This window comes from Quercus lobata, chromosome 7 (assembly GCF_001633185.2).
Source record: "Quercus lobata isolate SW786 chromosome 7, ValleyOak3.0 Primary Assembly, whole genome shotgun sequence".
In the NCBI taxonomy this organism is placed as follows: Eukaryota; Viridiplantae; Streptophyta; class Magnoliopsida; order Fagales; family Fagaceae; genus Quercus; species Quercus lobata.
In genome coordinates, this window is record NC_044910.1 from 1,689,561 (window position 1) to 1,712,222 (window position 22,662).

General features: G+C 33.9%; 1 protein-coding gene and 1 long non-coding RNA gene across 6 annotated transcripts; both read right to left on the reverse strand.

Annotated features, from left to right (window-relative positions):
* Window positions 1–486: 486 nt before the first annotated feature.
* On the reverse strand, window positions 487–5,109 carry LOC115954213. Of its 5 annotated transcripts, XR_004083849.1 has the most exons (4): window positions 4,604–5,107; window positions 3,320–3,380; window positions 2,147–2,210; window positions 487–1,236 (listed from the first exon to the last, which is right to left on the reverse strand). It is a non-coding gene; the product is annotated as an uncharacterized LOC115954213 (long non-coding RNA). The 5 variants fall into 5 exon arrangements; XR_004083851.1 differs by lacking the exon at window positions 2,147–2,210 and having other exon boundaries at window positions 487–1,239; XR_004083850.1 differs by lacking the exon at window positions 2,147–2,210 and having other exon boundaries at window positions 4,604–5,105.
* Window positions 5,110–14,168: 9,059 nt separating this feature from the next.
* LOC115953210 (vegetative cell wall protein gp1-like) lies at window positions 14,169–15,173 on the reverse strand. Its single transcript, XM_031070745.1, has one exon. It carries the CDS (start codon window positions 15,171–15,173, stop codon window positions 14,169–14,171), a length of 1,005 nt encoding a protein of 334 aa, XP_030926605.1.
* Window positions 15,174–22,662: the final 7,489 nt, after the last annotated feature.

The following is a 22,662-nucleotide window of genomic DNA, read 5'->3' on the forward strand; positions in this document are numbered from 1 at the left end:
ATAAAAAACTAGGCAACTCACATGGAACCCAAAAATAGTAAGAAAAATAAGTAAAAGTTGAATAAAATAAGTAAATAACTCACATGAGACTCGAAAAAAGTAGGAAAAATAAGTAATAAGCTAGATTATAAGTGCAACCCAAATGGACAGGAAAGATACACAAGCTTCTATTAGAAGCCAAAATCCTGAAATCATAATTCATTAGTTGATTAAACACACTTGAAAGATGAGAAATTACCTAAGGACAAAGTTTGATTCCCACCACCAATAGAAATATGACATATTTTGTCATGTGCAATGCATATGACTCATTTAATTAGTTATGTTAAGTGATATTGGTGGTTGGGGCCCAAGGTATTGATTTAGACCCCAAATTTTAATTATGACTTAATCAATTAAGGCTAATTTATTGCTTAACACCAAGTTTACGTGATTAACCAATGATATGGATACCAACAATTACATGGATAAAAACATTAGAGCCTATGAAATGTAGAAACCACAAAAATTAAATTCACAATACCAAAGAGGCAAAAATAACACTAGATGTGTTATTGATGAGGAAAACCCAAAAAACGGGTGGAAAAAACCCTCTGCAGCACAATTACCAAAATGGTCTACTCTAATGAATAGTTGCAGTACAAGATATGCACAAAACCCTCCAAGCCTAGTGCTATCTATAAACTCATGTCATCCAAGCTCCTACTATCAACTAACTTTACCAAGTCTTTTCTTTAATCTAGTTGTCAAATCCACAATTGAGCTCCAATTGCAATCTTTAAGTCTCCTTGGTTGAATACGTAGAAGCTCCAATGATTCCCAAGCTTCAAACAACCCTCATTACACAAAGGAACAAAGGTAGTGATGGGTTAGAAGGAATTGATCTCCTCTCAAGTATTTGACTATGGTGAGAGAGAGAAAGTAGAGAGAAAGGCCAAGTGTTTGGCTCTCACAATTTGCTAGGTTTTTGTCAACTTGTAGATGTTAATTATGGTTTAATTTCATAGGAAATGAGACCTATAATTGCTGAAACAATAGAGAAGTTCGTACCTGATTTCTCTGCTGTTCTAACCGTTTCGATCAACCAAAAGTTAGGCAAAAATGTCTTCAACTGAATTTAAAATGCCAGATATGTTTCAAACTCGCGGGACCAAGATCCAATCTCACTCAATCGAAGTTCTCCTTGCAGAAACTTCAATTTTCAGTACTTGAACTTCAACCAAATTACAAATCAACCTACTAAAACCAAAATACAAAGTATTTGAATGATAATTACAAGAAAATTTTGACACAGAATATGCCAACAAAAGAAAAACCTAACAAAAGATTTGGCAGGTTTTGCTTTGTAATCTTCCATGGCCAAGAAATGATAACACAATCTTTAAGCAACCATGACGTGTATATCCTAAATTTCCCAATTGATTGGTGTTACTCAATGTTACGCCAACTTGACTACATTGCCAATTAAGTTCCAATTCAGTGAATAAAGTGCACAACCATATTGCAAGATAGAAATAGAAGCAGAAAAGTGAGACACAACAATATGGTTACGAAGGGAATATCTCAACAGAAAACCCCTTTTGGCAGTAGAATTCACTATGATAGAATAGAAGTACAAAGTACAAGAATATACCAAATCCTATTAGTGTCACGACCCAAACTCGAATTCTAGAATTGCAACCATGGCCGACATGTTAATAACAAGTCTAAACTTGATATTAACACAGACCAAACTAAACCAGTGAACAAATTAGTTCTTTTTGCTACTTGATAAACAAAACATATAATATTTTTCTCCAAGTCATAACAAAAACCATCAATTATAAATAGAACAAGGTTTTTATGCAACCATGGCAGTGAAAAACTCATCCACATGTATTATTTAAGTCACATGACTCGTTAAAATGTCATGTGATTATAAGTACACGTGGATGGTTTTTTTAACCACCACATACTTGTAGTGAGTTGCATAAAAATTCCCGCAACCCAAATTGCATAAAAACCTTTTCCTTATAGATATATCTCAAGGTCACATAATAAAAATTTTGATTATGTCAAAACTTCTAACTTCCAACTATTGATTTAAAAATACAAACTTTTTACAGAAATAAGCTTAAAAATACTAGAGTAGAAAGTGATAACTAACAAAATAAAGCTCAGTTCCTACAAAACTCAACTAAGGCTCGTGTTGCTCTCCCATTACATAAAACCTGCACACAGGAAGGTTTTTAAAAAGGGGGTGAGCTGAAAAATCCAGTAAGGGGGTTAGGTGGTATGAGATTTTAGAAAGAATGCACAAATGCATGTAAACCAAGACATTTCCTAATATGTGGATATTCTTCAAGATAAAATTCTAGGAACATGCACAAATAATTTTTCATGAACTTTATAAACAAATCTTTACATAGCTTTGGAAAATAACTTGCATAGTACTTTCTTTAAAAATATACCTCAGCACATAAAGAAAACGCTTTCCTCAGAAAAATACATCTCATTTCATCAAGAAAACATATTTCCTTAGAACAACTTTATAGTGTCTTATGAGAAACTTTTTAACAACTAATGAGAAAACTTTGTTCTTGAACACTTCTTAACTTCATGAACATAACATCTTAATCATACTTCCATGATTTAACATCATATAACTTGTTTCCTCATCTCTTTAAAACATAATTATTGGCAATTAAATATTAATAATTTACTTTATCATATCATGAAACAAAATTACTCATAATAATACTTTGGTCAATTTTTCTGGTCAGCTTGTAAAGTGTGAGGCATCTAGCCCTCTTTTGCCAGGCATCCAACAATCCCCGCCATGTAGGGCATTCTTGGGTACATACATGCTCATATCATCAATCATAGCTGGCCTTGGCTCCTCATCCTTTAAGGGGTTTGCATAACACCTCGTGCACCCCTCATGGTTTTTTACAAGGCCTTGTTATGATTCTTTTATCGATAGTGGGGATGATCGACATCCACCCAATTTGGTTAGGACGAAACAAGGACAAGCTACTTTATTCGTCTCACAATTTAGCCTAAGCCACATTCCATTGAAAGCCAGTATCGATACCCCTACCGGAGAAATTCAAAACATACCATATGACTTGACTATAAACCAAAAAAACAAATCTTGCTTCTTGAACCCATCATTTTTTATAAAGTTTAGATATAACATCACATCTCCACTAGTTTAATTGCATAAAACATAACTATGCACATAATGTTCTTGTTAAAAGATTTTAATAAAATATAAGCTTTTCAAATAGTGTCATGACATTCCAATTATTTTAAACAATAAAAAATAAAATTCCCTTACCTCATAGTAGCAGAGATGAGAACCTAACTTGAAAAAGCTCAAACCTGGGTACTAGCAACACCTAAACCCAGGATTAATATTCTTAGTTCATTGATCCAAGAGAAATCGAACATAAAAATTCCAACCTTAAGCACTCACAAGGTACAAAGGATTCCTAACCCACCTCAAGGAGGTTCCCAAATACAAATTTCATACATCAAACCTTTTAATGCACTACTTCAAAGAACAAGCATTTAACAAAGCAATGTCACACATCAATACATCATCCATGAAATCAAAAACTATCATAAACAGGGGTAGTAAGGCTTATGCCTTTCCTTTGTGTACTAAATGACAAGATCAAGGTACAATAAAATTCAACCAAGTAGAACACATGCCAATAAAAGCTAATCCAAAAATACAACTCAATCCAACAAACCTAATTAAAGAACAAATTCAATAAAGTTCCAATATTTTAAAGTTACAGTTTAGCTGATTGTCTGCAGACCAGCCCTCTTATGAAATGAATTTGACCCACTTAGAGTTATCAAAATAACTTGAAATTTTACAAGGATGTAATCTTACAAGTCTAAAACGTATTCTGAATATTCCAGCTCAAAATAACTTCTACAGAATTTATTAAAACTCACGTAATTTAGTAAACTCAAATCTGTCCTGACAGATTTAAGATCATAATATAAAAATCATTATGATCTTAATATTAAACCACATGCATTGAAACTTGATTCAAAATAAAGCTACATGTCCTAGCTTTCATTCTAATAATCTCAGGCTTCCCAATTTAATCTATAGAATTTACGATAGATTTTTAACTATCACATACATACAAATTTTTCTGTTGACAATATTAAATAGTTTTCCTGTAAATTCACAAAGTATGGTGAAATGTGCTTAGTTGAACACGAAATTCAATATGCAAATACTAGACATGTCAAACACCAACCCCAAAGCCTTCAATTCAGGCACTAGAATTTTTGGCAAACGCATATAACAAAAAATTAGGAAAAACCCCCAAATTCAGGCATGACAAAACCATTCCAACAACACACAGCAAAACAGAAAAATCATCAAAATATTCTTAAAAAGTCAGCCCTTCATTCCCCAAATTCATACCTGTACAAAATCAAAATCCTAATTCTCAAATTTGTTACTTAGTTTCAACACAACCAAAGCCCAGATAAAAATTCAGTTAACCGAATCTTAAAAATTAAATTTCCCATTCAGCCATAGTAAAAACAATACCACTAGGTCTACTACCAAAGAAATAAAGTTCTATTTTCTTACCTTTACAACCCATTGAAACCGAATTTGACCTCCATTGGTATGGTGTTCTATTCTTGATGGAAAGAGAGCGCGGTGGTTCAAGAACTGAAAAAGAGAACTTATTCGTTGTTTTACCACTTAGCCCTTATATTCCTTCCATATTACACTTAACAATTTTACTTATACTATGTTTGGTTTGGTGGTGGTGATTTCAGGGAGGATAGGAAACATATGGAGGAAAAGTGGGTGGAAAAGTGTTTTTCATTGTTTGGCAAAAGAAGAAAAATACTAAGGATGAAAAACCCAGGAGAAAATTTTCTCTCCCGGGCCCACAAATCTCATCCTCCCAAATCAGGAGGAAAATTATGGAGAGGAAAGTGGACTTATGGCATTTTTACACAAATGTCCTCTGGAATCAAGTAAAAAAGAAAAAAGAAAAAAGAAAAAAAGAAACAAAGAGAGAGAGAGCTGGAGAATGAGAGTTGCGCCTACTAGTGTTAGAAGCCTGGAACGTTCTTGAATGAGGGAGACAAAGCAAATAAAAGAAGGGGGATAGAGACAAGGATAACGTGTGGAGGAGAAAAATAAGAAGAAAAAAAAAAACGTATGGATGAAATGAAGGCTGAGAAAGGAGAAATAATATAAATAATAAAAAATCTTGAGAAATGTTACCACAATATTTTTACAATAAATTTTAAGTAACAAATTGTTATTAGTTAATATTAGTGAGTAAAAAAATAATTTCAGTGGTGGGTTCATTAAAATTAGTAACAACTTTCCACATAAATTTTGTTGTGAAAGTATTGCGAAAAATATTGTGGACGTAACACTTCTCATTGAAAAATATAATTGTTGGTAAATTTTATATTATTTAATGAGTACAAATAAATCTATTTCTTACATATTATATAACAAGGGTATAATGGTCAATTTATATAAACTATATTTTCTATCCTTTCACTTTTCTTTTCAACCAAACAAAAGAGTTTTTCACCCTCCCACTTTTCCATCCATCCAACCAAACACTCACGAGGGAAAACTAAATATTTTCTATCCTCCCACTTTTCCATCCTCCCACTAATTTTCCATCCTCCAAATTTTCCACTCTTCTATCCAAATGGACCCTTAAAGACCCCATTGTTTTCTTTATTTATGGAAATACTAGAAACTTATTAAACACTAGAAAAAGAAATTACATTATGAAAAAGAGCTTGTTCAACGAAACAAGGACCCTTTTCAATCCAAACAGAGAAATCATCAATTAACCAAAATACAAAATTCCACATAAAACCTTATATTTTTAACATATTCCAAAAGTCACCATAATTTATCCATGGGTTCTATAGAAATATGCTACATTTTAAAGGGATTGTGTAGTTTTAATGTAAAAAAATTAAATAATAAGGTTTGAGATTTTTAGATTCAAAATTTCTTGCCAGCATCTTGAGACCGCCCAATGAAATTCTTTATGTAATAACTTAGGGTATGTACAGAATAGTCAATATTATACACTCATCTCTATAAAAAAAAAATGTTAAATTAAATCATAATGTAACAGGAAATGGTCAGGCACGTGTTTCTATTGTAAGTTTGTAACAACTAACAAGCGCGCCCGTAGTTCGAAATGAAAATTTCCTTGAAAGTTGTGTCTAAAACGCGGCATAAACCATATGGTTTGGTCCTTCGGCGGTACAACCATGAACCATGGTTTCACAGTCGGAGAGTTTTCCGGAAGCGAAGGTGACGATGGGATCACCCACTTCAACCACAACAGAGCTTGAAGAGGAAATCAGAAACTGCGATTGCTGATGGCAAGTAATTTTCTATACCATAACATATTTTATATTTATAATTTTCTGATCTGGGTATTTCATAACGTTTATTGAAAAATTATCCTGGTTTTTGTGTTAGGATAAAGCTATTTCTTGTAAAGTGTTCGAGATTTTCAGTTATGTGTTAATTTTGTTTTTGAAGGTGTCAAAAGCTATTTCTTGATTATCTATAACATGCCAAGGAAGTGTCGAATTCTGGAAACTGGGTTCCTAGTTTTCTTTTGGTAGTTGTTGACTTGTTGTGTTGGGGTTTTAGGAAGTGGGTCCTAGTTTTTAAGCACATGAATGTTAGATACCATTGTGTAAAGGGATTGAATTCAATAAGGAATTGGGAGCAAGGAGGGAAAATCCTCAAGCCACATCTGAGGCTCTTCCTTTTGCTGATGAGAAAACTTTGCTAGTTCTTGAGTTGCATAGTTACATTCTTTTCTGCACAGCTTGGAAAGAAATACATTCAAGGCTTTAACATGAGTTGCCTAATATCATCTAGCGATAGTCTCTCTTTAGCAAAATAGCTTGCTACATTTGAGGATTCAGAGAGAAGTTTGCTTGATTTAAAATTATTTTTCTTTTTGTAAGCACCAACATACAAAAAGGATTACAAAACCAACACACAGGCCAAAGCCAAAAACCTGAAACTAACAACACCCTCACCATGGAGGCAACGCCAAATACACATAGAAACACCTAAACAAAACAAACCAGAAGCTAAGGAAATACAACAAAAGCCCATTTATGCAGCAACAGCCTGCAAAGAATATAAATCCAGCTTACTCAGGCCAACAATCCGTCTACTAGAGATACAACAAAATATACTAAGCCAAGGAGGCCACACCAAATTTCTGTAACAACATTCCAGCAACCAGCTAAACCATAGCAGAGACTCAGCACATTCTTTATCTTGTAGGGGCTTGATGCTTGAGGGTAGCTTCTGCAAATCCCCATCTATAGCTTGTTTCCCTATTAACTCTGGAATAAGCATAGGTTTTTCCAGCCTCAATTCGAGGTCTAACCTGTTTTTTGACTTCTTCCCCATATGTTCCTCAGATCTAACCAATCCTTGGAATATAACAGCATTTGTATGGTGCAGCGGTGAAGGGTTGCTGCACTGAGTCCTAGTTTACCACAATCTTATCTCAAGGAATCAACATTTGGAATCCCAATCATCAGCAATGGATTTCTGACAACACATTAATTTAATTTTCCTCCATGACCTTTTGGAAAAGGAACACTTGGAGAATAGATGGTCTCTATTCTCCACAGCTGCCCTGTAAAGGACACATGGCATGTCCCTGCCAATACCCCATTTTTTCAATCTCTCTCTGGTATTCAGCCTGTCCTTCGTTGCCAACCATGAGATGAAAGCAAGTCTTGGTACAGCTTTCGGATACCAAATAACTTTCCACCATTCTACTTTAGGATAATCCTGCTTAATTTAATCCCAATCACTAGCAACAATGAAGGACCCCTATTCTGGAAGGAATCCGCCAAGCCTTATCATTATCCCCAAATTTGATCATATGCAACTTTTGTAGGATAGTAACCAGGTTTTTTGACCTAACAGGACCCCGGTTTAATTTTCTACCATTCATGACACTAGCTAATTTGGCATTCACAGTGCTGGCAGCTTCATAGACCACTCTATGACCAAACTTGTCCTAGAGAGGCCTAAATATGTCCTGAGCTTTAAAAGTTTCCTCCACCCCACCCCCAAGAGCAGTCATGGAAGCTCCTAACACACCAGAAGCTTTGGCCCTTAAGAATATGCAACTTGACTTATGCAACTCATAAGGATTCAGCTTGGGCGAAGAGAAGCCATATGAATTTAATAATGGCTGCCTTATCCCATTCCTCTACCCTTTTAAGAACATGACCACCTTCCTTTTTAGGACAACAAACAGCATCCCAAGCCGCTTTTTCACCCTATACAAGACCATCAGTACCTCTCTAAAGGAAAATAGCAAGACCCTTACCCCTGTTAAAGAAACCCACTAGACTTCAATTGATTGCTAATGAGAATGAGGGAGATGAGATGAATTCTTTAACTTATGCCACAAACTTCTCAGGTACTCCAATGGCAGCTAAACAATGCAGAGTCCAAATGGATGGAATCATATATTCATATGCCTTCATGAGATTCACCTTTGTAAGGCATCTTGGAATACCCCTCTGCCTGTGATAGTTTTTCACCAATTCCTGAGCAAGAATAATGTTTTCTGCAGTGCACCCATTAGGGATGAATGTTGTCTGGTTATTCCTAATCATATTAGCAAGGCATGGTCTAAGTCTATTAGCAAGAATCTTAGTAGTGCACTTGTATATAAGGTTGCAGCAAGATATAGGCCTAAAGTCCCCATTTTTTAAGGATTTGGAACTTTAGGCACCGAAGTAGTGATGGTTGAACTTGAATTAACCTCATTGAGCAGCCTCCCTGTGTTGAAGAAGGATAATACAGCATTTGTGTGTTATGACCCAGAGATGATATTCAGGATAAATTGTTATTTGAATTTGAAGTATTTAAATTTAGACTTAGTTATAGATATTTATCTGAATAAGGTAGTAGTAGATTAGTATTGTTATTTGCTTGTATTCAAATTGATTCCTATGTTTTAGGATAGGATTAGTTCTCATGTTTTAGGATTTGTTGATAAGGTTATCCCATCCTTGGCTATTTGTCTACGTTAAATGCATTAATGAGAATCAAGCAGAAAATTAACCAAACAAGTCTATTTCCTCTCTTAAGTTTAGGAGATTGGTCATCTTGAATTGACTAACTATCTTTTATATTCATTAAATTATCCCAGTTCACAACATAGTGACATCCTCCTTAACAATGGGCCAGGATCTTTTATAGAAGAGTGCAGAAAACCCATATAGACCAGAGGCTTCATCCTTCATTGAGAAGATGGTATCCCTGATTTCATAAGCAGTTACCCCACCCTGCAGCAGTTCCTTTTGCCTGCAAGAAAATTGTATGGGTAAAAAAATTAGTGGTCCTTGCAATATCTGAATTATAGAGCTGAGAGGGAAGTTGGCCCAATAGTTTTTTGTAATAGGACACAACTAGCTCTTTAATTGTTTCAAGGTCTTCCAGCTTGACACCGTCTACATTCAGCAAACATCTAATGGACTCTATGGAAGAACCCAATATTTTGATTCCCAAGTTTAACCCAAGTTTTTTATTATTATTTATTTCTGCTTCATATATGATTCCTCAGCATTGCTATTGGTTGAGGAACATGTGCTAAATAATCAACCATCAGGATTGGAGCAAGTTCCTGTATAAATACTCAACTTGTAAGTTGTAACTCTAATCTCATTAGTGAATAGTGATGCATTTGCTTGGATCTTTCTCTCATGAATTCTCTATAATTCACTCCCTAGTTCCTTCTCAATCTCAGTTCTCTCACTCTCACTTATTAAATAATTCCTTGTTTTATCTCATTCTCCCATTATCTCACAATTAAACTCTAGTCTAGTTTCTTCTCCAATCCTGTTTCTCTAATCTCTAAACATTCAAACACCTAAACAACAAGTGTGATATTTACAATAACCCCCTTGGACCTAACAGATGCATAGATAAACGTTATCTATATACGCCCCATTGCATCCCTTCTTTCCTGAACAAATTGTAAAAGCAATTGTAGGACTAGTTTGATTTGTTCCCCTCGACCCACTGATTTCAGTAGTCCTGGTAGTAACATTGTTTTTATTTATTTATTTTTTTTTTATTATTAATCTTTTGTACATGGCTTCTGTCAATTGCAAATGCTTGCCCTGAAACAAACAGGGCTGCTGTCAATTTTTTTGGCTTATTTTGTGTTGATTATTTTCATTGACATTGCAATACGAATGGTTGTTGTTTTGTTCAAGATTATTGAGAGACTGGCCTTTATTCTTTGTTGGTAACAATTCCTTAACTGTAGTTTTCACTTTATTTTCTCAAATTAAGTTACTTATTACATACTTCATTTGGGAATTATTCACTCATTTTACCTAAAATTTATTTTCCATTTTGCTGTTCATTGCAGTTTTGCACTCCCAATTTTTCACTTGCTACCGTTATAGCAGAGAAGTTAGTACAAATGAAGTATATCTCTGAACTGGTAAGTGATCCAACTCCAATTGTTTCTACTTGCTGGGCATGTGAGTGTAAAGTTGGAGGAACACCTCCCATCTCTTCCATCCCACTCTCTGCATTGGGTGTTTTGGATGGAGATGGACCATGTTCCTCTTCTGTGAAAGAAAGTCTCTAATTAAAAAAATTAAAAAGACTATATGACATAAGGACAAAGTTTAACTACAAAATTAGTTGTAACCTTAATCTTATAACCTTACTTAATATATTTTTATTGGAGATGATTTTTGACAAACCCACCATTGGATTACATCTTTTTCTTATATCTTTTACGCTTGCAAAATTTTTAGAAAATTAAAGACCAATAGCTATGTTATTAATAAATTGTTTAAAATTGCAAGTTTTTGTAGTTTAAAATTATGCATAAAATATAAGCTTATAGTTCATATAGCAAATAATATTCGATTGATACAAAATTTGACATGTGTATTAAAAGTGTAAAGAACATGTAATTTAACGATTAGATTTTCAAAATATGTAGTAATGTTTATTTTATCGAGTAGAGTTATAGATTTAGGTTACAACTAATTCTGTAACTAAACTTTCTCCATGAAATAATTAATGAATTTTCATAAAAAAATAAGTCCAATTATTTATAAGTGATAACTTTTCTTACTTTTCAAAGGAAATGAATACTAGGAATAGAAATTTTATTATATTGTGATACTTGTTAGTAGGTAGTACTATAATCGTAAGTAATGTTGGCATTTTTTTTAATTATAATTCCTCCCATGTTGAGTCGCCGAATTCAATGAAAAGCTAAGCTTCTATCCTTTTTATTTTTATTTTTATTTTTTTTGTGGTAGAAGCTAAACTTCTACTTTACTACTGTAATCTAAGGTATTTTTATCTTGTCTAAATTTCTTATAGTTTCCTACTTCATTCCAGAATTTTAGAAGTTTTGTTAGCCTACCACTCTAACGGATAATTTTTCATTACCAAATGATGTCCTGTTCAATTGGAATGTAAGCTTATACGTGCTTCTTTGGATTGCTTGTTAGTAATTCAGTAGAAGTGACGAACATGATTCATAGTTTATTTAAGCCACTTAGCCACAGCTCCATGTTCTAAATGAAAATTGTTTGTACGAGAAAGATATTGCTGTCAAAGTTTTAGTTCTATTAATTGTTGATTACTTTTAGAAATTATTTTTCTATTATTATTATTAATATTTGTTTAAATGGGTGATAGATTGGGGAAAATCTTGGTATTCACCCGACTTAAAATGCTGATAATGACAATGAAATAATTTTTTTTTTTTTTGATAATCGACAATGAAATTAAATGGTGCCTTATAGGAAGAGTATAGTAGATTGGTGCTATGATTATAAAAAAAAATAGTATATTGGTGCTATGGCTGAAAAAAAGGAGCACATGGTAGAGGCACCCACATCATTGCAATGCTACATACATACTCTCAAGTCTCAACATCATATGGTAATCCCTGTGTGTGTGTCATAAATGTGAAGATAAATGAACAAGTGGGGCATTTATCAAAATTGGCACACGGCACATGGTTTAAATCTTTGTAGAGCGTGTACATAGTTGTATACACTAATAAATATCGGATGAAAATGAAGTCATACCCAGTTCACTGTCCCACTCTTTTTAGCTTTTACTTTTTGTTCACGGAAGCAAAACTACCAAACTATGGGAAAACTGACAGCTCTCTCTCTCTCTCTCTCTCTCAGTGGATACTTTAGTTAGTTTAGGTTTTTTATTTTATTTCTTATTTTAATATATTCATTTTTTATATCCACAATCCACCTCCTTAAATGAGAGAATACTTTGATGTAATATCAAAATATTAATGATTAAATTGACACATTTAAAATATTAAAAAACAATTTTGACATGTAGAACAAATATTAAAAATTAAAAATAATAATTAAGCGTTATATTTAAGTCATGGATCAAAATAAAAATTTTGGGTAAACCCTAAACTTTATAAACATTGATATTCTAAACACTATGTATATATATTTTAAAAAATAGTCACTATTTATTATTTATGTTTATACTTTTTCTCTTCTTTATTGTTGTTATCTTCTTGTGTTTTAATTTGTACTCTCTCTAATATTGAGAAAAGACAACTACTTGTGATAAAAAATAAATTAAAAAAAGAAAAAAAAAAGAAAGAAAGAAAAGACAACTACTTTCTCCACCAAATGAGTTACTCTATTAACGATTTAAAAAAAAAAAAAACAATTAATGATTTTTAGTAAATATAGATAGTATTTAATTAGAGCCTTAGAGGTAAAGTTTTTCTATCTTTTACGTTAAAAAAAAAAAGTTCAAATTAAAATGTCACGATTTAATTTGTCAGGTTAATTTTTTTTCTTTTTGGGTGGGCTTTTCCACGAGGTTGTCAAATGGGGACCACCATTCGACTGCGTTCTGTAACTGCAGCTGGTGATCAAATTCTGGAGTTTACAGTCTCTAATATTATCTCCGATACCATCATCTTTCACCTCTCTTAACTCTAAGTCGGTGTCAAATTCTGAGTAAGTTTATTGAGAGATTCATCGAATACATATTAACATGAAAATGGAGAGAGCTGGTTACTAATACTGAAGCACTTCGAAGTAGATTACAATAGCCCATCGGAAGAGCCTTTGAGACACATCGTCCCCGCCGGCGACCCTGCATGGTCGCCGACCTCGCCAAGCTTCTCTAAGCTGTCGTTTAGATTTTAGTTTAGGGTGTGTTTGTTGTTCCCCAAAATACAAAACTGCTCTACCTCAACCAACTTTAACTCGAATCACACTTAAATTGCACTGAACTATTTTTCTGAGAAATTTTTTTTTTTTTTGGTAAAAAGGGAGACTTAATTCACAACTAAAAAGAGAGCCCAGGATCAAAACAGAGCCTGCTGCTGTACACGCCACGGCTATCAGCCTCCAAGCAAGAAAATAAGTCCACAGGAGGACTGGAATACAAGATGAAATCAACACCTAAATTAAGATCTAAGTTTGCTAAACAGTCAGCACTCCGATTGGCTTCCCTGAAAACGTGCCTTACTGTTGTTTGGGGAATCATAGCAATCAAATGTCTACAATCCTCCAAAATAGAAGACACCACAGAGTTCGAATTACCTTGGAGGTCATTTTTCTGAGAAATATGATTGGCTGTTCTTGTTCTATTAGATTTAGATTTGTTAATATGGGGTTTTTTGGGCTGCTGAGAAAAGATTGGGAAATCAATTTAGTACTCTTAACGCTGTGGTCTGGCCTAGAATTTAATTTCCTTTATATCCCTCTATTTTCTCGGCAGTCAGTCAGATTTACTATGAAGTAGATAAGAGAAAAATAATCAAATTTTGGAATTCCTAAAAATAAAATTTCATAGCTTAAGAAGACTAAGCCTTTGATCTTTGAAAGGTGATGCAACTAACCAAACACGCACACGCACACGCACAAAGCACATACACATATAAACCCCAGTTCATATTATCATGATATATATGATTTATACAACACATCAGTTGAACCAAAACAGTTACATATATGTCAGCTAATGATTTTTCTTTTTTGAATACTGCATGGTAATAAAGAAAAGATAGGGAATATAGATATTCATGTGGGCTAGGTCATATAGCATGAGGCGGAGGACTCTCTTATAGTACTGTGCCTGGGGATGGTGCAGGTGTAGCTTTGTGATTGGCTAAAGAGCTTGTTGAAGGTGGGATATAGGTGGCTGGATTCGGAGCAGATGGCCGAGTATGACCCTTAAGAAGCTTCCGGCGTGGGACAGGAAACTCCGGCGATGGTGCAGGTGTAGCTTTGTGATTGGTTGAAGAGCTTGTTGAAGGTGGGATATAGGTGGCTGGATTCGGAGCAGATGGCCGAGTATGACCCTTAAGAAGCTTCCGGCGTAGGACAGGAAACTCCGGCGATGGTGCAGGTGCAGCTTTGTGATTGGTTGAAGAGCCTGTTGAAGGTGGGATATAGCTGCCTGGGTTCGGAGCAGATGGCCGAGTATGACCCTTAAGAAGCTTCCGGCGTAGGACAGGAAACTCCGGCGATGGTGCAGGTACAGCTTTGTGATTGGTTGAAGAGCTTGTTGAAGGTGGGATATAAGTGCCTGGATTCGGAGCAGATGGCCGAGTATGACCCTTAAGAAGCTTCCGGCGTAGGACAGGAAACTCCAGCGATGGTGCAGGTGCACCTTTGTGATTGGTTGAAGAGCTTGTTGAAGGTGGGATATAAGTGCCTGGATTCGGAGCAGATGGCCGGGTATGACCCTTAAGAAGCTTCCGGCGTAGGACAGGAAACTCCGGCGATGGTGCAGGTGCAACTTTGTGATTGGTTGAAGTGCATGTTGAATCTGGGATATAGGTGGCTGGCGCAGATGTTGTAATGATCTTAGTAGCAAAGGACTTTTCATTGATCCGGCTGTCGCCAGTGGTCGGAGAAATGGTCAAGGCAACAGATGTTGTAATGATGTCAGTAGCAAAGGCCTTTTCCTTGATCTGGCTGTCGTGGGTGGTCGGAGAATTGGTAAAGAACTCAGAGCTTAGCTGGTTAGGTGTAGCGGCTAAGCTTGAGTTCATGTAGGAACAAATGGCAAGTACTATGAAAAGGGATGCAACAAAGAATGGTTTAGAAGATAGGCTTTCCATCTCTGTGTGTGAGTGTGGAGGGTAGTACTTTGTGTAGGGGTAATGGATGAAGGGTTAACAATAGAGTATATATTTATATAAACTTTGCAGGGGCTTCATTTGCGGATACACCTGTTTGGAACTGTCCCAGATATCACTGATGTGCAAATGCAACAAAGTTTTCCCAATTAAATATTGTTGAAGAGCATGAGCCGAAAAGTTCAAACAGCTGTTAAGATCAACAAGACAGAAAGGAAACAATGCAGATTCTCTTCCCCACTAGTTGTTTGTAACACCATGCGAGAGCACGACACGTATCCTTAAACACACGTGTTGTGTTAACATTTCTTCTAAGTTGTCATTTTGATCGAGTACGACGATGGGAATACATCATCAATCATCCTTTGTCGTTGAATTCCTTTATAGATTCCGTGCTTATCCCATCCATTCAACTAAACCACATTATTTTAGTCCCATATATTCAAACTGACCAGACATTGTGTATTACACTACACACACATGAACATGATATGGTGTTTGGTCCTCGGTGACTTTAATGGGGATTTGGGTTAGAAGACTAGAGTCTAGAGCAAAACGAAGGGTGTCGATTGACTCGATTCCCCTTTGGGAACTTTTAAAAGCAACACACTAATTGATTGAAGTTGTTTGGAAATGCATATGGGATGTGAAAGTGGAAATTATATATTGTGTAAGATTTTAGGTTATGTTTATAGCTATATATGCCTTAATAATATGTATCAACTTTCTTTATGACCTTAAGATTTGGCGTGAAAGCAGTGCACGCATAACAGCCTTGTTATGTGATCTTAGATGCCAATTTCACACGAGATCCATTATTAGCAAATGTAGAATATATGTGGGAGACCAGCGTTTGATAAAATAATTTTCGGTTGTTTGTGAGATTTATATATCCACCCATTGGTTATGTTTGATTCAACCAGGGCCTTTATTTGATTCACAAAAAAAAAAAAGACCAGGGCCTTTATGCCCTCACATTTAAGTATTGCTCAGATAATGTTTTCAGTAAAAATTATGTGAGCTCTTTTTTTTCCATCACAATTGATTATTGAAAATATATTAGGAAAAATAGTAACGACATTCAACACTTTTTTAAATATATATATATATATATAATATAATATAATATGATGACTATAAACTGCCACTTAATATTTTTTTTTTTCAAGGGATTAAGCATTGTAATTATTTATTATTAGGGCATGTTGTTGTTAGTGACTTACCAAAGTTGAAATCAATGATGATATATATACACAAAATAGATTCAAGTTACACACAATATAACAAGTTACCCACAATATAACTATGTATCATTCAGATTCTCAACCAAAAAAAAAAAAAAAAAGCAATATATCATTCAAGGTAATTTACTACAAGATAAAAAGAGAAAAGAGAACTCTAATTCCAAGGGAGATGTGTCAATAATGTATGTTATCGGCCCTAAATTTTTTCAAAAAACTCAATCTCAATCCCAGGAAGATGTGAATTACAATGATTGAAAATACACCAGAGAGATATTGGAAATGGAACCAATTTAACCTAATTGCTACCAAAGCATGGACTAGAAATCTAAATTAGATATAAATGAGCAAGATATAAAGAAATTAATAATACAAAGCATGAATCAAGTTTAGGATTTTAAAGACCACATGCGCAGCTTCTCAACCATTCATTAAAAATTAAAATGCTAATATGGGTCTTGTTAAAAAGTAGAAACCATGCGTCACAAGCTTTCTAATGGCACTGATAAGATCACCTGATGTAGAGGTTGGAAAGGCCATCAAAACGGCGCTAAGTCAAATTTGACCCAAACTAAAAAACATTAAAAAAAAATTAAATAAATAAATGTATTTTTAATGCAAAAGTTGCGCATTCGGATGCTTCTCTTACAAGAAAACGTGCAAAAAGACAAACTGCTTTTGGCTTTGAATTGTCAATGTTTGACGAAGAGCAAGCTCACAGTTACAGCTCACAGGCAAGTAGGCAACACTGAGATACTAACTTAACGTACCCTTATATAATTGTTAATAAATTATATGAAAGTTTTTATATTATTTTTATAAGAAATATAAAAAGTTGTTAAAAAAATTAATTATTTTATTATTTTTCGGTAATTTTTTTTAAATAGTGTATAAACTAATACTATTAATATTTCTCTTCTCTTTTCTTTTTAAAAGGAATATGTTAAGAAGCGATTATTGCAATCAGGTGCATTGAACAGTTACCAAAAGTAGATAAATACTCTTTTTAAGTGAATGTTGTGCAAATTCTCAAAGATACCCTATTGATCACAATAAAATACACAATCTTAATACGTTTTGACACCGTATGCTTAAGTAGCAACTTGTGATTAAGTGTGTAGTATCTTGGGTAGCCAATTCTTTTAATTCTTTTAGGATCACACACTCTACAACTCTTACTACAACTTGCACACGTGTCAACTTCTGATTAAATTACCATCACTTATACATGAGTCAATTATTAGTATTTGATAAAAAGTAATCAAATTTTGATGTCGTAGACTGTGAGTTGTTGTTTATAACTTTCACATAAACCCACAATTTATTTTTTCGCCACTCACAATTCGAGCAAAATTATGGTAAAAATTTTTTGGTCCTAGATTTTTTTCCTTTGATTTGCCATCAGCGTTTAACTGACTTTTTAGCTGATTTTTGGAGTCCTGCAGGGGAAAAAAAAAAAGAAGCATTTATATTTTTATGTTCACAGCTTTCACAACTTACAAATGCTTTGCAGTTTTTGTTTTAGATAAAAGTGTATGATTAATTCATGCTGATTGGTCTATTGATTGAGAGGTTTTAATGCGTTGGAATGGAATGGTGATATTGGTGGATGTAGGTGAATGTAGGTAGTTTTTATTCTTATGCTTTGTTATATTTTGATTTTTTTTTTTTTTTTTTTTTGAGAAGATGATATTTTGATATGATGTAACGTTTTCAGGGTTACATTATTATTAAATTATAGTCCTATTATAATAATTTATCAATTAAAATCTCTTTAGGATTATCAGAGACAAGGGCGGAACTACATTGGTTGGTAGGGGGCCATGGCCCCGGCCAGATTTTTTAAAAACTCTTTTATATTACACAAAACTAGGAACTCCTCACCATTTTTGTAAGGGCTAACATCCCAAGAATTTTTTTTTTTTGGCCCCTCCACCTGCTTTCATATAAGATAATTTTTAGACATATAAATTTTGTAGACAACAATACAGCATATATATGATTTGATTTATGACTTAGTTTGGACTTTGGAGTAAATATTTGAACTTTTTTTAAAAGACTAATGTACAAACATGCACTCCAGCACACGCATGTACGTTAATGATTATTGCACATATCTATACACACATCCTTTAATTTTAGTTATAATTTTGAAATCGTGAAATTATGTTTTCAAAACACGATTTCACAATTTAACTGACGTGAGACACACTCCATACACACTGCTATATGTAATAATCCGCACTCATTGGAAAATAAGGTTTTTTTGAGTGTCTAGCCAGAAGGATATCTTCTATCCCATTAGGCGCTTTTTACATAAAATGGAATGAGTTTTGGAGGGTGAAATTTTTGTTTTATTTTTGTTAGCTGGGCCGTGTCTTCTATCCCATTACGCGCTTTTACGTAAAATGGAATAAGTTTTGGAATTTTTGTTTTATTTTTGGTACCATGTGCTATGCATGTATCTGCTAGGCTAGGCCATCAGACACAGGTTGTAACTCTAGCAACAGAAATAGAGGATTCTGGAACCGCCTGAAGAGTAGAGCAAAAAAAATTCTCAAACGTTTTTAAATCATTTTAATTTATGTTAATTTTTTCTTAGGTCGGATTTGTAGGGCCTAAGAAAAAAAGACCATTCGATGTGTTGGTGTCTCGTTCACATTGTGATCTGTTACACACAACTAATACATACATGCATCCATATAGTCTTAAAGCACATACATATCCATCGGCTGAGAATCAAAGATAAACCTAGAAACCCACTTTATCGAGGAGTCAAGGACATACATACATAAGAATAAAAAAACATGTAATCAAACATTGAAAATTTCAAAATATTAATCAAATAAAAAGTTATTAAATGGTGTTTTGTAATTTCTTTACTCATTATATTTTCATTTCAATATATTTGATTAATATGTATCCCAAAAATATATTTGATTTATAAATATGTATACCTTAAATTAAAAGGGAGTTTATTATCACCTAGAAAAATGAAGTTTAAAACAAGGGGGATAAGAGGGAAGTTGTCTCTTCTTTTTTTTTTTGGGACAAAAAAGGGGAATAAAAGGGAAGCTGTCTTTTTTCTTTTTCTTTTTTTTGTTGACAAAAGTGGTTTGTTTTCTATTAATCATCTATGGAATTATCTGTTATCATAAGACTTTTATGATATCATGTTAGTGTTTAATTGGCTTATGGAGATATTTAATTAATGAAATCTTATTATGATTTTTACATCTTTTGCAATGAAAAAAAAAAAAAAAAATACCAACTAGTACTTGTTAGTATTTTTTTTTTTTTTTTTGTTAATAGTACTTGTTAGTAATACTTGTAAAAGAGAATGAGAAGGTTATTGTTTGGCTTGAAGAATACTTCTCTTTTCTCTTTTTTATTGCACAATATGATGATTAGGAATGAATACACAAACTATTGTTTCTTAGTATGTGTGTGTATATATATATATAATTGTCATAATTTCTCCAAAGCTAATGTTGTCATTTACTTCATTTATTTAATTACCAAATGATGTCCTTTTCAATTGGAATGTAATCTTATGTGGGCTTAATTTTAGGGATTGCTTGTTAGTAATTCAGTAGAAAATGATTTCATAGTTTTTTTTTAAAGCCAAAACTCGATGTTATAAATGATTTTTTTTTTTTTTTTTTTTGGTGAATAAATGAAAAAAAAAATTGTATTAAAAAGATATTGCTGTCAAATATTGTCTAAGTTTTGAGTTCCTCTAATCGTTGAAATGGTTTTGCATTTATTTTGTATAGCCCTATTGTTTTTAAATGGATAATAAATTAGGAACAATCTTTTGTATTTCACCCAACTCAAAAGTCAAAAATGTTGATAATGACAGTAAATTAATTGTTGCATCATGTGGTTGGGAAGAACTTATGATTTATTGGTGCACATACTAGCTAGGCTAGAAAAAGCAGCACATGGCACACACATGACTCATCATCGGGCAAGGTAAAGAAAAAAAAATGAAGAGATAAAACAATCTGTCCATACAAAAGGCGCAATCTTTCGTGGACCCTATATGCTGTTCAATGGAAAAGTGTGCCTTGTAGAGCACATGAGGGCATTGTAATATGAATGAAACCTCAAATGAGGGCCTCGACATTATTCAATTTTCAATACTAGAGGAGGGGAAGATGATCTTTTTAACTTCATTAGATCTCCAAAGCAATACATCCCAATTCGAATTTTTTTTTTTTTTTTAATGAACGATCCCAATACGACATGATTCATGATAGAAAGAACCAAGCTTCCAAGTCACCTTTTTTACTCGGGGAGCTAACCTCTCCAATCCAATTAGTAAAAGTTTACGATGTCCCCAATTCTCTTTCCCATAGAAAGCGCCTTTGAAGCTTATCCAGCTTATTGGTTACATGAACTTGATTATATGCATCATAACGAAGGCATAAAATAAGTAGTAATAGAAGATTAATTTTTAAGTTTATTTTTAATCCTCCCTTCTTCTGGACAAGTATATAACTTATTCCATCTTGCAAGCCTTTTTCTCCACCTATTTTTAGAATTTTAATATGATTCTTGTATAATATGGATTATAATTTTTATTCTCCTATGAAATTTAGAATTGGGCATGGTATTTAATTATAAGTTTCAAAAAGTTTGATAAGATTAATTCTACGACACCACTCAAAAGATAAACCCAAACTCGATCACGTTACTAAAACATAGATTTATATAATCCATCCATACAATATATAATTGCTCTATTTATCATCTGGCTAGTACTCTCTCTCTCTTTCTCTCTCTCTGAATAGTACTGCTGTTCTATATAGATAAAGAACAGGTGTAAGTACATACATAGATTCATTGGGGCTAGGGGATGGAGGAGGTACCCCACTTGGACATAGAGAGGGAGTTGTCAGAGAACTCTTCTACGGTGTGCCTAGCATTGGAGTAGTAGTACTAGCTGTTGAAGCTGCTGGGATATGGGTGCCCTGATAATAATCCCCATGCAGCATATAGGGATGTGGAGGATTCTTTCTTTGTCTCCATGATGAACTGAGAATATGGATGCCTGGGTTGGGTGCAGATGGAGGCACCGGAACATGAGGAGGATATTGCGTTCCGCCTAGCGATGAAGAGACACTATTGTGATCTCCTGCAAAGGGATATGGAGGACTCTTTCCTTGTCTCCATGATGAACTGGGAATAAGGGTGTCTGGAATGGGTGCAGATGGAGGCACCAGAACATGAGGAAGATATCGCCTGGATTGGGAATACTCCATGGCCTTTGGGTTGAAAGTTGAAGGAGGGGCGTGGCCATGGAGGATTCTCCTGGCCTCATATGCATCAGCCATGCTCATAATTATAAAAAGCGCCACTGTCACTGTGGCTACGATAAGCATTTTTCGAAAGAGAGATACCATATTTAGAAGCAAAGGTGGTGCAGAAGATTTTTGATGAACAATATGGCGAGCATTTGGCTGCTTTATATGGGAAAATTTTTTTACTGCTGTAAAATTCAAATTTACAAATTTTTTAACCAAACCAATTATGGAGAAGCTTGTTTACCCATAGCACTAACACAAGGAAGAGAATGCTGTTTTAACTTTTTAAGTAACTTTTTTACTTTGAGTGGTCGAACACAATAAGAGAAATTCAATCCAACCATCGCCTAGAGAAATTATTGAGTTTTTTTTTTTTTTTTTGGAGAAAGTAGAGAAATTATTGAGTTCACCGGCATTGTATGCAATATTTTTCTCAAACTCTATAAGCGGCCCTACCATATTAACAAGTAAAGTAGTCTGTCAATCTGTCATGTTTGGTTTGATATCAAATTCTATAACCATTTTCTATGCTGAGATTTATTTTATTTTATTTTATCAGACTATGCTGAGAATTGAGAAAATCTAAAACATTTTAATGTTAACTAGTATCTACCATTCATCTACTAATCACTAGTTATATTCAAAATTACTATTTAAGAGAATTAGTGTTTGGAGACAAAATTGATTTTCACCTTAAAAAAACATCCTCTTCTTTATAAAATGTTAACAAGGAACATTAACGTGCGAGCAAGTGATGATGCCTTTTATTTTCACACGACTTTCGTCTTTGACTCATTTGGTTCGACTGCTACACCATGCATTGAGAAAAAGAGAGAATCTTGCATGTAAGTTAAAAATAGCTAGAAAACACAAAAAAAGGACCCACCAACAGATTGAAAGCAACTCGTTAAAAAGACACAT